Source organism: Equus asinus, chromosome 4 (genome assembly GCF_041296235.1).
Source record: "Equus asinus isolate D_3611 breed Donkey chromosome 4, EquAss-T2T_v2, whole genome shotgun sequence".
Classification (NCBI taxonomy): Eukaryota; Metazoa; Chordata; class Mammalia; order Perissodactyla; family Equidae; genus Equus; species Equus asinus.
In genome coordinates, this window is record NC_091793.1 from 15,543,008 (window position 1) to 15,557,363 (window position 14,356).

Here is a 14,356-nt window from a genome sequence, read left to right on the forward strand (position 1 = left end):
CTTCTCTGCTACCGCCACCAGCTCCCAGAGGGCAGGAACCATACTCGCCTCGCCCACCTGCATCCCCACCACCCTGGAGAGGGCCAGGAGGTGCCCAGTCAACACTGGCTGAAATGAACTGACATGGTCTCCACACCCTGTGCTCTGCCAGAAACCCCACAGCAGGCGCCCCGTGAGGTCTGCATGGACGTCCACACTGCTGCTCCAGAAGGCAGCCAAGTAGTACACCAGGCCACCTAAACAGACATGAGGCTGTACCTGTCACTGAGGGTGGACTTGGACCATAATAACCAACACTCCCAAGCCTGGGAGACAAGATCCAAAAGACCTCACATCCACCAATCACACCTGAAAGCCAGGAGCAAAAGATAACAGATGTCCGCTTATTAACACAGTCAAGTGAAGAAACGGTACATTTCACACAAATGTTCCAAAACCACAGTGTACATCCACTCGATGCACGTGTTTGCATGTGTGTGCATGTGTGCAAATGTGTGCACGTGCACATGTGTGTGTGGGCACAGCAGGAAGGCAAGGAAAGTCTCTGAGCTTAACTGAAGCCACCACTTACAGAACAGATTCTATTTTCTCCAGTTTTTCTCTCTTCTGGACAATTAACAGCACGGTCATGCCCCTTCATCCTATCTTGCAAATGCATTAAGGATCACTTGGGTCTTACAACATAAGTTGGTGGTAAAGTAGTTAAGACAAACTTATTTACCACATTAATTAAATGGTCTATTTAACATGGAATATCAATTCTCTAATCACATCTCGGTTGAAGTTCTTCTTTCAATTAACAACTCAGGTCTACTGACAGAGGTCCTACTGTTCTAGGATCATTAAGAACATTTTCACTATCTGTCAAATGAGGGAGTAAGAAGCAGAAACGCAAGAGCTCTCAGGAGTGGGCCTCTCCCCTCCTTAAGAGATGATTAGGGAGTGAGTGGCGGCAGTTCTCGTTAGTTGCTTAGCAATGAAAAAACCTCCTCTGAAATCATAAATGGAAACAAAGTGCGAGAGGGCTCACGATAAAATGCACTAAATGGTTGTGTTCTCATCCTCGGAGGATAATCTGTCCTCGAGTAAACCTAATCTCTCCAGATTACAACAACGATGGGCTGTGAAGCAGACGGGAGACTGAAATGACTAAGAACTGACATAAACCAACACACTAAGTCGGGAAGGCCCACATGAAGACAAATCAACATCGGTTCTAAACAAAAATACCGCAACGAAAGACTAAAGCCAGCCCTTTGCTATGTATTTTTTTAACCACAGATGAATTAAAAAGTAGATCCTTCTGACTTACATTATCAGAATTTTTTTAAAACTTAAAATATGTTCAAAACAGGTGAAGTTCTATGACAACTGGCTGCTGTAAGATAAACGGAAGAAAAAATACACAGTACTCAACAAGAAATGGCATAACCCACCCTAAACCTCCATTAAACCAATTATTCTGCATGTAACTAATATTCCCATAAAATGAAATGCTACTAGTATATCAGAAGCAGAAAGGTGACAAAATGGTGCAGAAATGCAATTAAAGAAGATTCAGTTTTTAGCCTGTAAGCAAAACATTCAACTAATATTCTATCACCTTAACCTTATCCATTTAAATTCCAACCATGAAAGCCAGCACTCTGATGGCCATTAAAACAAAACTACACTCCCCAAATATATTACATTTCTCCTTATATTATTAAAAAGAAGATATTAATAATAATAACTGTATCTCAATGTCTTCAGTGGTTGAGCACGTGGATTTAAAGATTTTTTAAAGCTGGCAACAATGAGAAAACTATTATTCTCTATTATTAGTTGTCATTAATAACATTAAACTTAATGGCAATTTTCAATATTGGTATAATTATGCACAGTAACATTAAGTAAGGCCACTAAAGTCCATGTTTAATGCTGGTGAGAAAAAATATCATGATATGATCTTACCTATGTATTCGCAAATGAAGACCACAAAGAAAGGAGTGACGAGGTCATTTATCCCCTGCACATATCCACTGGCAGGGTGACGTATCGCCCATATGAACAATATCCTTTCAAAAATCTGAAAGAAAACAGAACGGGTGGTGAAGCAAAAAGTGAGCACATCAGAAGCTTTAAAATATATGCATTCTTTTACTTAAAATTGTACTATCAATATTTTTCTCTGTCTCTAATACTAAAATATAAACAAACATCAATTGCTGTTTAATTTTTTTTGTAAAATTCCAATTATCGTAATTTTTCATTGACTCACAAGCAATATGCAGTATTTCACCAACCCCTGGGCTCAGTCCTACACATAGGATAGCTCTCACAAAAGATGCTCCCTGTTCATCCAGGTTCCTCAGGTAACAACCGCCGCCCAGGCCTTAGTTGGGCAGTACAGCACCTGGCCCAGCAGTGAACACTTCCTCAGTGATGGAGGGATGGATGATGGATGGGCGGGTAGAGAGACGAGGAGAGGTGTGGGTGGATGCATGGATGAACGGGTACATGGATGGACAGATGGGTGGATGGATGAAGCAAAGGATAAACAGAAGGGAGGAAGGGTAGGAGGGTAGGTGGGTGGGAAGACGCATGGATGAAGGGGTGCATGGTTGGATGGACGGATGAACGGAAAGATGAATGGGAGGGAAGGAGGGCAGGTGGGCGTGTGGATGCTCTGAATTTCCCTCATAAGGTAAATAAACACTTTTTTTAGTTGAGGTATAACTGACATATAACATTGCATTAGTTTCAGTGTACAACATGATTCAATATTCGTATATATTGCAAAATGGTCACCACAATAAGTCTAGTTAATATCAGCCACCATAGTTACAAATTTTTTTCCTTGTCAGGAGGACTTTTAAGATCTACTCTCTTAGCAACTTTCAAATATGCAACATGGTATTATTAACTATAGTCACCATGCTCTACGTTACATCCCCAGGATGTATTTATTTTATTTTGACCCCCTTTACCCATTTCCGCACACCCACCCCAGCCTCTGGCAACCACACCCAATCTGTTCTCTCTGTCTACGAGCTTGGGGGTTTTTTAATCACCATCCAAGAGGACATACTCAAGCATCTTCCCATCACATACATTCTCACCAGCCATTCAATTACCCAGGCCATAAACCTGGGCGTTAGCTTAGCCTCTTCTCTTTCCTTACTACACTCACATCCAATTGACTCTTCCTCTTACCATCACTCACACCCACCCACTCTCCTCTGTCTTTATTCACGATAGGCATTTTACCAAGGTGCAACACAATGCCATCGCCCTGACCACAGAAGCACACACACGCATGCGCACACACAGCTTGAAGCCTTCACTTGCCGCACACCTCCCACAAATGGAGCCCAGAGGCCACAGTGCAGCACCCTGGTCCCCTCCCAGTCTGGCCCCTGATTCAGGGTCCCCAAATCCAGCACTCACATTCTAGCAAAAGAGTTGTTTTCATACATAAATCAAAAAGGAGACAAGACCAAGAAATTGTAATTTTATAGTAAGAAAGAAACAGAAGAGACTATGAGCTCCTAGTGAGCAAAATCTGCATCTGATTGATTTGCATCCGCCCGAGGTCCAGCAGGGAGCCAGTCTTGCTGCAGGAACTTGGGGGGTGTGTGTGTCTGTCTGGCTGTGTGGTGTGCACGTGTGTTTGTGTATGTATAATGTGTGTATGTGCACAGGTGTGTGGTGTGTGTGCACACAGGTGTATGTGTATGTGTGTGGTGTGTGTGTGCATGTGCATGTGTGCATGGTTTGTGTGATGTGTGTGCATGCACAGGTGTGTGTGATGCGTGTGTGTGGTGTGTGTGCACAAAGGTGTGTGTTGCATGCGTGCGTGTGTGTGGTGTTCATGCGCAGAGCTGTGTGCGTGTGAACTGAAGGACGTTCTGGCGCTCAGAGCGCAGGGCTCTCTCCTCTTCTCACGGTCTCCCCCTCCTGGGGAGTGGGGATTTAAGCAGTGGAGCACTCCCGCCTTTTAACCTAGCCCCACACTTTCAGAGAGCTTATCACACACACACACACCCGCCCCCAAACCCCCTCACAAGCATGAATGCAGTTTTCCCTCGGCGGCTGGAGCAATGAAGGAGCCCACTGTGGTCCAGATGGTTTAGCCAGCTCTGCCTGGGGAGGAAGGATGGACAGGGCCTCTCAGCGCACCCAGCTCGCCACCCGTGCAGGCAGCTGGAACGTACTCTTGGTTGTGACTCCCAGGCCAAGGGGCAACAAAAAGCCTGAGAAAGCTGCAGGGGGACCTGGCTCCAGACTCAGCACCAGAGCCCCAGGCTCACTGGCCCGGCTCCTCTGTGGGGAGGCCAGAGCCAGCCATCAAGAACACCACCTGCAGGGGCTGGCCCCGTGGCCGAGTGGTTAAGTTCGCGCACTCCGCTGCAGGCGGCCCAGTGTTTCGTTGGTTCGAATCCTGGGCGCGGACATGGCACTGCTCATCAAACCACGCTGAGGCAGCGTCCCACATGCCACAACTAGAAGAACCCACAACGAAGAATACACAACTATGTACCGGGGGGCTTTGGGGAGAAAAAGGAAAAAATAAAATCTTAAAAAAAAAAAAAAAAAAATCTCCAAATGGTGCAATAAACAGCAGGCCGATACATTTAAAAAAAAAAAAAAAGAACACCACCTGCAGAAACTGAAGAAGCCTCCAGGGCAAGCACGTCTCTGAGCCAGGCGGAGCCCACGCGGGAGAAGGCGGCCAGCCTCCCCAGCAGTGAGCACAGAGCTCAGGCTCCTCCAGAGCAGCCGGCCACCAAGGAGCACACAATCTAGCAACGACCTCTGACCCCTTCCTGCAGGCCTGCACAGGCTTCTCCCCGCCTGTCCCTGCCCCGGAAGCATGGTGTGCTACCGAGACATCAACACACTCGAAAAGAGTGTGCTTCTCTTACTTCGGGGAAAAATTTAGATTCTGATTTCCTATTAAGGAAAGCTATCAGTCAGTTCAAATTATTTAGATTTAGCTCTACTTGATCTCTCTTGATAAACTGAAAATTATACTCTTAAAACTTTAATCCCAGTAACACGGAAATAAAGGGACAGGTAGCTTGAACCTAAAACAAACATGGTTTTTTAACAAGGCAGGCAGGCTGAACAGCGACAAGAGCAGATCCCGGGGAGGTTTGCGACACCAGATGCAAATCCTGGCGCTGCCACTACAGAGATGAGCGCTGTCATGCCACTGCACCTTGAGGTCAGTCCGGGAGCACCATGGAGAGAGCTGTGACACCTGCGTGCCTTCAGCCTCCAGAAGAGCCAGCTCCAACTCCTTGCCCCAGCTCCACTGACATCAGCCTGGCGGCCATCATCTCTGTGACAGTCCCCTAGCTGGTCTCCCTGCTATTCCACATCCCACAGAGCAGCAGAGGGAGCTGCCGACATGGAAAACCCATCAGGTCGCACAGCACCGTCTGTCCCCCTGGGGCTTCCCGAGACACTGAGGGTAAAATGCAAACTCGTGACCTGCCTCCCCCTTCCGCTCACCTCATCACCTCCACTGGGTCCTCCTCACCAAACTTGCCACTTCTGTCCCCACCTCAGGGGGGACACTTGCTCCTTCCGCCTGGAATATCCTCCTCCCAAATGCCCCCTGGCTCCACGATGTTCTGCATAAGATCTTGTCCAAACGCCATCTCCTGAGAGACGACCTCCCTCACCGCCCCATCTAGAGCAGCCCCTCCTCCAAGCCTGCGGCTCTAACCCACTTGGGCGTAAGCACCCGAGGAGGCTCTTCCTTCGTCCCATGCACTGCTGCACCCCCGGTCCCGGCACGTCACGGGCCCAGAGGAGACCCTGGGACTCTCTGCTGGCTGGACGGGGGCGTAAACGATCCAGCCCTCCCCGCCCTTCCTTCTGAGCCCTCACTCTCCTCTGTTCTCCAAGCTCTGCGCCCCTGGCGAGCCCTCGCCCTGCCCGTTCGGGTGCTCTCTCTGACAGACGACACCCATGGTGCCTCTCGGATTTCGGATCAGATTTTCCCATTCTGTCTCTCCATCAAGTGATGCCCCAGATCTGGCTCCTCAAACGCCAACCACTCAGGACCTCAGGGCCCCCACCTGTCTGAGAGGGAAATGGGCTGAGGGGAGAGGGGAATCAGCTCCATTGTCGGGGGGAGACTTCAAACAGGAGGCGACTGGCAAACAGGGCTGTGAAGGCTGAAGAGGAGTTCTTCAGACGGAGGGAGGAGGGGAGCCTTCTAGAGAGAGCAGAGCACAAACCCGGACACAGTCAGGAGGCAGTGGGATGATGCGGGCCCAGGGAACTACGCACGGCTGAGAGTCAGAGCAAGCAGTGTTCGCACGGTGACGTGGTTCCATACGTGGAGAATTTTTTGTTTATCACTGAAAAGACTTTCCTATTTCCAAGCCACCAGTCAAGGACTGGGCAAGGAGAGAATCCGCCAGATGAGCACAAGGCAGAGCACTCATGTCTGCCCCCCAGCACCGAGTGCGTCTTACAGAGGAGACGGGTCTGTGTCCTCCCCGGGGACATGCTGCCTGCTAGCTGTCTCCAGGCCCACCTGTCCCCACCCCAGATCTCAGCACCCAGCCCCTCTGAATTCTGCGTGCAGGTCAGCTTCAATGCCAATTACATAACCCCCAACCACGCTGATGCGGACATGCCCTTCCCGGACTTGTGTCTGGGCAAGCACTCGTGGTCCCCACGTCATTAAGGAGCCCAAGAAGCTATGCCAGAGCCACTCCTCTTCCTGAGTAGACTTTCCCTACAGCACTATCTATCCACTTAGGAAATAAGAAAAACTCCCATGATTTATGTTTCCTTGGACAGGAGAAGGGGAAGAAAAGGTAAACAACATGTTTAAATTTCCTTCAGCCTCCCTTCCTCGTGTCAACAAATTGTCCTGCACGCTGGGGGCACACCAGGAAGCCAGAGATGACTCCCCCCTCCGACTAAGCCACCTGCAGGTCCCAGGCCCCACACCTGCCTGCAGGGAGCCAGTCCCCAGTCCTAGGCCTCGTATTCAGCCCAGCTGCGGGACCACCCGCCACCCACAGAACATGGAGCAGCCATCGATCTAAGGCGGCAGGCAAAAGCCTGTCTTTTAAAAGGTGACAGGCAGATCAGCCTTGTCTAGACTCCCCTGAGGAAAAACTTACCAATAATTGTATAATGTAGAAAAGATTTCCACGTAAAGAGAATGCCTGGTGATACCAGATCATGAATCCAGAAGCCTAGAGGAGAACCCCGAGTCCTAGCTGCCTGCAGGCTGAGGGGGAGCTGCTGGGAGGGCATCGGGGCACGGAGGCAGTGGGCAGGGGAAGCACCGGGCAGAGGAAGGCCTGGCAGGACCCGGCGAGGGAGCAAGAAGCCAGCGCCCCAGCCCGAGGGCCCCAGGTTCACCCCTGGCCCTGGCCATAACCCGGAGGCAACCTCAGCTCCAGCCACAGGACCTACACACCAAGACCACACATTCCAGTGTCTGCCCTTCCTTTGCCCGCCTCGAGCTGTCCAGTCGGCTCAGCCTCCAGGCTCTGCCTGCTCCCAGGCCGAGTGCAGCCCCTCTTCAGCTCCCATCCCCACTCTCCAAGCCTTCTTCTGGGGGCTGGCTGCAGGGGCTGGAAACGGGATGCTGGGCTCCGTGGCCCCAGGAGCCAGGGCGGCTGGCGCACACCGGGTGCAGACCTGAGTCACTCAGGAAAGGCTGCGAGCAGACAGGCAACACTCACAGCCCGCGCTGTGCGCTGATTGGACGACGACACCTTCAAGCAGAAAGGACAGCGGAGCTGATAGGGTGCAGGGTTCTCCGTTTTTTCCTTGACTGACTGTGATTTATTCTGGATCTTTTGTCTTAAATCACTTCACGTGAGTTTGCTTTGCTTTTGTTTTGAAATCACAAAAACTAGTAGTGATTCCTGTCAAAGTCGCTTAGCACCATTTAAAACGTCCTCCCCAAATCATCTGAAACCGTACTGTGGGCCCAGGCCCACTGCCTCCCCCTGAGAGCTCCTGTCTTCAAGACCCTCAGCTCATTCGTGACAAGATCTCTGAAGACCTGGGCTGAACCGTTTTCCCATCCTGGCATCACATCGCCGCCACACAACCAGCCAAGCGCTCATGACTCTGAGGACACTAGGATGGTGTCTCTGAGGGTTACCCTGAAATTATTTTGCCGTTCGGCTGTCATCGTAATGAGCTCTCCACAGATGAGACATCACTGAGAGCTCGTCATAAGGAACAGGGACCCCGTGCCCAGCACAGAGGGACACGTGCTGTAGGGCTTCTAAGCCTGCATCAAATTACTATGCAGCTATTTTTCAAAGAATGCATTAGTCATTTCTAAGCTTTCGCTCTCAGACTGATAAAAAAACATCATAAATGACTGGTATCATATCTCTTTTCCAAGGAGGCATTTTCAAGGTATAGCAATGTGACACTTTAAGGGGTCTGAATTAAGCACCTGGATCCCTTGCATTTACGCCCAGCGATGCGCCCGGAGGCAAGCTGGGAGCAAGCACCTGCTCTCCCGGGCTCCCACCACCTCAGGTCCGCCCCCTCACCCCGCGCCCCACTGCCACCTTCGCCAGACTCACTGAAAAGGAATCAGAGAGGAATCTTTCAAAGGACATTCGTTGCCTCACTCCCCACTGAGGTTACCACCAAGGATGACACACCCCAAGCAAAGGCGGCTCCTGCGCCGTCTCACCCTACTAAGGATGGTGCCAGAAGAAGTGGTCGTTCCAGTTCCCCATGAGGGCCCCGTACCCAGGCCCTGTGACACAGCTCAACTCCCCAGAGCTCTCTCATCCAGGCTCCGAGGAGTCAGTCAGAAGTCCCCAAGACAAAGCAGATAGAGCCAACGGGTCACCGCAAGCCAGGGTCAAAGCCAGAGGGCCCGAGCCAGGAATCCAGGAGGGTTGGCCCCCAGAAGGCATGGCCTGAGCAGGAGTGGAGCTCTGAGGCCAGCGCCAGGCAGGCACCCTGTCCCCCACTCCACACCCAACACAGCTGTGCCCACGGGCTGGAGGCTCACTGCTGCAGTCCCCGCAAGAGACGATCCCTAGCACCTCCCCTGCAGTCAGCCCCAGGCACGCCAGGCCGAGGCCTGTGTCGCCTGCCTACGGGGCCAGGAGGGTGGCCACAGGGTCCAGAGACCCTGCCCTGACCCAGGAAGGAACAGCCGCAGGCGGAGCCCCGGGCACCAGGGGCGCAGCCCCACGTGGGATTCAGGACATTCTCTCTACAAGGTTTCTTCGGGACCCGGTCAGGGAATAGAAGGCCTCCCCAAACTGTGAAACAAGGGGGCATCAGCGATTTGTTACCCTCCAAATTCCAGGGTCCCCACAAATCGCCGCACCTCTGGACTGTATTCTTCGATCCTACGCACGCAGCTAACAAAATTGGCACCACCCAAACTGATTTTCTTGGCGACTTGATAAGGTCTCCCCTGGTTTCAGCACGTTTGTCCACGCCCCGCACTTCAACATCACACTACTGGGCATGGAGACCACTCTGGGTCTTGTGTCAGCCACGTGCTCAATGGGTGGCCACTGGCATTTCTTTAGTGGGGGTCAGAGGCCCCACAACTTCACATGTTAAAAATCCAGGTACTTTAACAACAGCTGTCGTAGGAAAGGTACAAACAACAGACTCATTTGCACAAGGCTCCTCGCAGAAGCAGGGCAGTTTAGGAAACAGAAAGGATCTGTCACAGCACGTCAGCTCACACTGAAATGACCGTGCTGGGGGTTTAAGCAGTGATGTGTCTGCCAAAGGACAATACAGGAAGAATGCCCTATGTATGTGGATGTGGTCAATGAAAACAGAGAACGATCTGAAACGGCTCTGACGATGAACACTCACTGGATGTTACCAGCTATTAAAGTTCTATTGGCATTCCTGACATTCTCATCTTCGTTAAAGAGTGGGAATTCATTAAAAGTAGTGCTGACTTTAAACTCTCCCCAAAATATCTTTTCTGCAGATTAATTTATACTCAATGACAAGAATAAAAATAGTTGCTACAGGGGCCGGCCCAGTGGTGCAGCGGTTAAGTGCGCATGTTCCACTTCGGCAGCCCAGGGTTCACCAGTTCAGATTCCGGGTGAAGACCTATACACCGCTTGTCAAGCCATGCTGTGGCAGGCATCCCATGTATAAAGCAGAGAAAGATGGGCACAGACTAGCTCAGGGCCAGTCTTCCTCAGCAAAAAGAGGAGGACTGGCAGCAGATGTTGGCTTAGGGCTAATTTTCCTCAAAAAAAAAAAAGAAAAAGTTGCTACTACTTGTTACCACCAGGGCTGAAAAAGTTAAAAAGCCATAGGCATTGCCAGTTTGCTTGACAAACTTCAGAAACCTGAGCGCCAGGAAAGGTTTTCCCTAAAAAACTCAAAGGCTTCTTCCGCGACAGCTCCTGGCAAGGCTCAAGGGTCTCCGACTGGCAGCTCCTGGTCCGTCCCTTGTAAACCCATCACCTCCCAACACACACGCCTCCAAGGCGGCGCTGTGCACCAGCAGCTCATGCACTCAGGTGGTGGAGACAATCTGCATTCTAAAAAGTGAAATACATAGAAATTGAAATGTTGCTGTGCACATGACTACTTATTAAAAAATCTGATTTCAGAAATGTGCAAACATCATAATTCTACCATATGCATCGGCAACCCAACTTCACAGCATGTGAAGCACCATGGAGATGATTTCTGTGAGAGGAGCAACAAAATAGACAGTTCTGCCGAGGGGACCTGTGGGATTTATAACCCTCGAAATCCAGGAGCAATGTGGGCTCCGAAAGAAGAAGATATTTACAACCCAAGTGTCTGCAACATGATTCAAGGAACATGCCCCCATACGAATTATAATACCTGATAAATGAAACCAAAGTAAGTCCCTATAACAAATCTAAAATGTGGATTAAAAGGCAACTATATGTCACATAAAACATACACTGGGAATACCCAGACAACTACCAACTACATGTTTACAGCACAATTAATAATGCGGCGCTCTCATAAAGCAGGCACTGATGTCATGTTTGGGGTATGAATTACTCATCTTTCACCACATCCAAATATGTTGATTTATGTCCCACATTTTGTGCTCACATCAGGTGTCTTGATAGGTTAGCAAAGCACAGACATTTCATTACACTCAAAACAGAAGTAAAGGAAAGAAACACCACTTTCAAAGAACACATTACAGAGTCAGCACCAGACCAAACACTCCTCGAGGCTGCCCGGGCTCCAGACCCAAGTGCAACACCGGAATCTAGGCCTTCTTCAAATTCAAGGGCAACGAGCCCTCCGTCTCTGGCAGTAGGGCGCAGTAGATGTTAAACCAAATCCTGAAAGGCATTAAAAAACTCCATCCTGACCAATCTGGATTTATCTCAGGAATGTAAAGTTGCCTCAACAAGTCTACTAATAAAATTCATCACATTAATAGAATAAAGGAGCAAAACATATTATTACCTCAGATGACGGGGGGGGGGGGGGGGGGGGATTTGATAAGTCTTAACAACCATGTACTATTTTAAAACTACGAGCAAGCCACCTTCCTTAATATGATAAAGGATCCATAAAACCTAAGGAAACATCCTAAGTCAAGGACACCAGGTAAACGACCTCCCTTTAAAGTCAGGAGTGACACCAGGGCGCCTAATTTCACGCTAACACTCAACACTGCTGCAGGATCTTCACCAGCAAAAGAAAACCAAGAAAAAAGAAAAAATGGACATATAGAATAAAAAGAAAAAAATCACTGTCATTATTCACAAATGGTATGATTAACTTCTTCAAAAACTCAAATGCATCTATACACAAAATATTAGAATTAATGAAAGAGATTAGTAAATTTGCCAGATACAAGGTCAACTTACAAAAGTCAACTGCATTTCTATAGACTGTCAATAAAAAATTAGGCAATGCAATTAAAAATTTAAAAGACACTGCTTACAAAAGATGTATCTATGAATAAATTTAATAGGTTGTGTAATGCATTTAAGGAGAAAACATTGTTTAAAAATAAAAGATCAGAAGAACTAAATAAATGCAAAAACAAAATGTTCTCTACAACTGATCAAGAGATTCAACAGAATTTATGAGATTTCCACAAAACACAACAAGTTGGTTTTAAATTTACACACAAAAACAAAGGTCAGGAGTGGACAAGAAACAAGGACCAGGCACGGGTGGCCCACCCTAGCAGACAGCAGGACCATGGAACCAAGACACGATGAAGCTGGCACAGGAACAGACGGACAGACAGACCAGGGAACAGGTGAGAGCCCAGAAGGAGCCCACAGACACAGGGAATCCTGACAGGCCACAGAGATGACCAGTGGCGACGGCACAACTGCTTGTCCGGGGGCTAATTTATAAGGAAACTGGACTGCCATATCAACTCCACGCACGGTCGATCCAAACGGGTGATGGTCCTGAATGTGAAAGGCAAAACTTTAAACTCTTCAAAGAAATACGAGCCTTCCTTGAAATCACGAGGTTGGAAAGGAAGTCTTAGGACACAAAAAGGCCTCATGGTCAAGGAAAAGATTGTGGAACTGGGTGTATAAGAATTTCTGTTCAGCAATAGAGTGAAAAAAGAATCTGCTAACTGGAAGAACATACATGCATCCATATATATCCAAAAACAGAATCAGTATCCAGTTTATATTAACAACTCCTACAAATCAGTAGAACAAAGACAAGCACCACAACAGGAACAGGAGCAAAAGCATTTCACAAGAGAGAAAAACAAATGGCCAAGAACCCTATGAAAAAACACAACTTCATCAGCAATTAAGGAAATGAAAATTATAAGCACAATGAGACGCTACTTCCTACCCACCAGCCAGGACAGGGACACTTCCGGCCCAACACTTCCAAGAGCTGGTGAGGGGACAGCACTAGGCACTCTCCTCAGGGACCACCACCTGGCATTACCCATTGTGTGTGCGCCCTATGGTGCCACTCCTGGGTATACACCCAAGAGGAACTCTCACACACATACACTGGGACTCAGACAAGAATGCTCACAGCCACATCCTGAGAAAAAGCACAGGAAGGAAAATAATGCAAATGCTTATCAACATTAGACTGGATCCATAAATCCTGGAACCTACAGTGGAATACTACACAGCAGTGAAAAATGACCTACAGCTACAGGCATCAATGGACGGATGTTGAAACCTTAATGCTGTAATATAAAGAGCAATCACAAAGGAATATATGTAGTATTATATTATGTATAATAGTAAATACTTTAATAATTCCATTAAAAATAGAGATTAAAAATAAGCAATCACACACACACATATAAACATGTAATACAAGCATACAAAAAAGCAAGAGAATCATTAACCAAAATTCAAGAGCATAGATACTTGTTGAAGGAAATGCTTGGGGAGGGACAAAGAAGGAACTCCAAGATGCTAGGCTTGCTCTATTTCTTCAGCTTGACAATACATTTTAGAAGTTCATTTTTAATTTTTTTTCTTTAAATGGGACCCATGTTATAGAAACTCTTCTTCTCTGATATATTTCACCATAAAAACAAAGAATGAGAAAAGGAAAGATCTATGGATCAGCTCCCCAAAATATGTACCAGAAGAGCTTGAATTGGTTGTATAACAAATAAGTATTTCTTGGGCTCTCAGAAATGCATCCCTGTCTCCAAAAAAAAAAAGAAAGAAAGAAAGCATCAACTATGAGATGAAACGAGGAGACAAGGAGCAGCAAGATGCAGACACCCGGGGCACTAACAGCAGCAATGCTTCCAGGCTCTGAGGATCCCCATAGCCCTCACACTGCAGCAGCTATGTGCCGGGCACCACTGCAGGTACCAGGGAGACACTGGGGAGTCAAGAGACCCGGGCCCCGCCCTCAGAGTCTGAGAAGGGAGATCCAGAGCCCTCGGCCACAGCCAGGCCCCCAGCAACACAGCTCACAGACTCATCAATTCCACCCAACAGACGTCGGTTAGGTACCAGCTCACAGCTCCAGGGATGGAAAACAGCAGAGTGAAGGCTGCCGCCCTGGCCAAGCTGACCATGTGATGGGAGAGAGACGCGTGAAGGAGCAACTCTGAGGATGCGCCCAGAGCAGGAGTGGGGAACACAGAGGCGCTGTCAGGGCCAGTGTGGCAGGAACTGGTGGTGTCGGTAAGGCCAAGGGCATCTGCCAAACAGCGGGCTGGAGAGGGGCTCCCGGGCAGAAGGAACAGCATGTGCAAATGCCAGCAACCCACTTGGGTTTGGCCTCAGGTCCCAGGCAGACAGAGCCAACGTCTGCTCCTACAGAAGGTTCCTCTTCCGTCCCCACGGGGCCCAGGGGTCGGCAAGCCCACGCTCTTCCACACAAAAGCCCTCTTTGGAAGAAACTTATG

General features: G+C 48.7%; 1 protein-coding gene across 5 annotated transcripts in view; it reads right to left on the reverse strand.

The window, feature by feature from the left end:
• Nucleotides 1-14,356, reverse strand: part of TBC1D22A (TBC1 domain family member 22A) — a 343,202-nt gene that overhangs the window by 214,555 nt on the left and 114,291 nt on the right. For all 5 annotated transcript variants that reach the window (XM_014864482.3, XM_044777626.2, XM_014864481.3 and 2 more), the window contains one exon: nucleotides 1,954-2,068. In XM_014864482.3, the coding sequence (XP_014719968.1) occupies nucleotides 1,954-2,068 (115 nt within the window). The remainder of the gene's footprint in view (nucleotides 1-1,953; nucleotides 2,069-14,356) is intronic.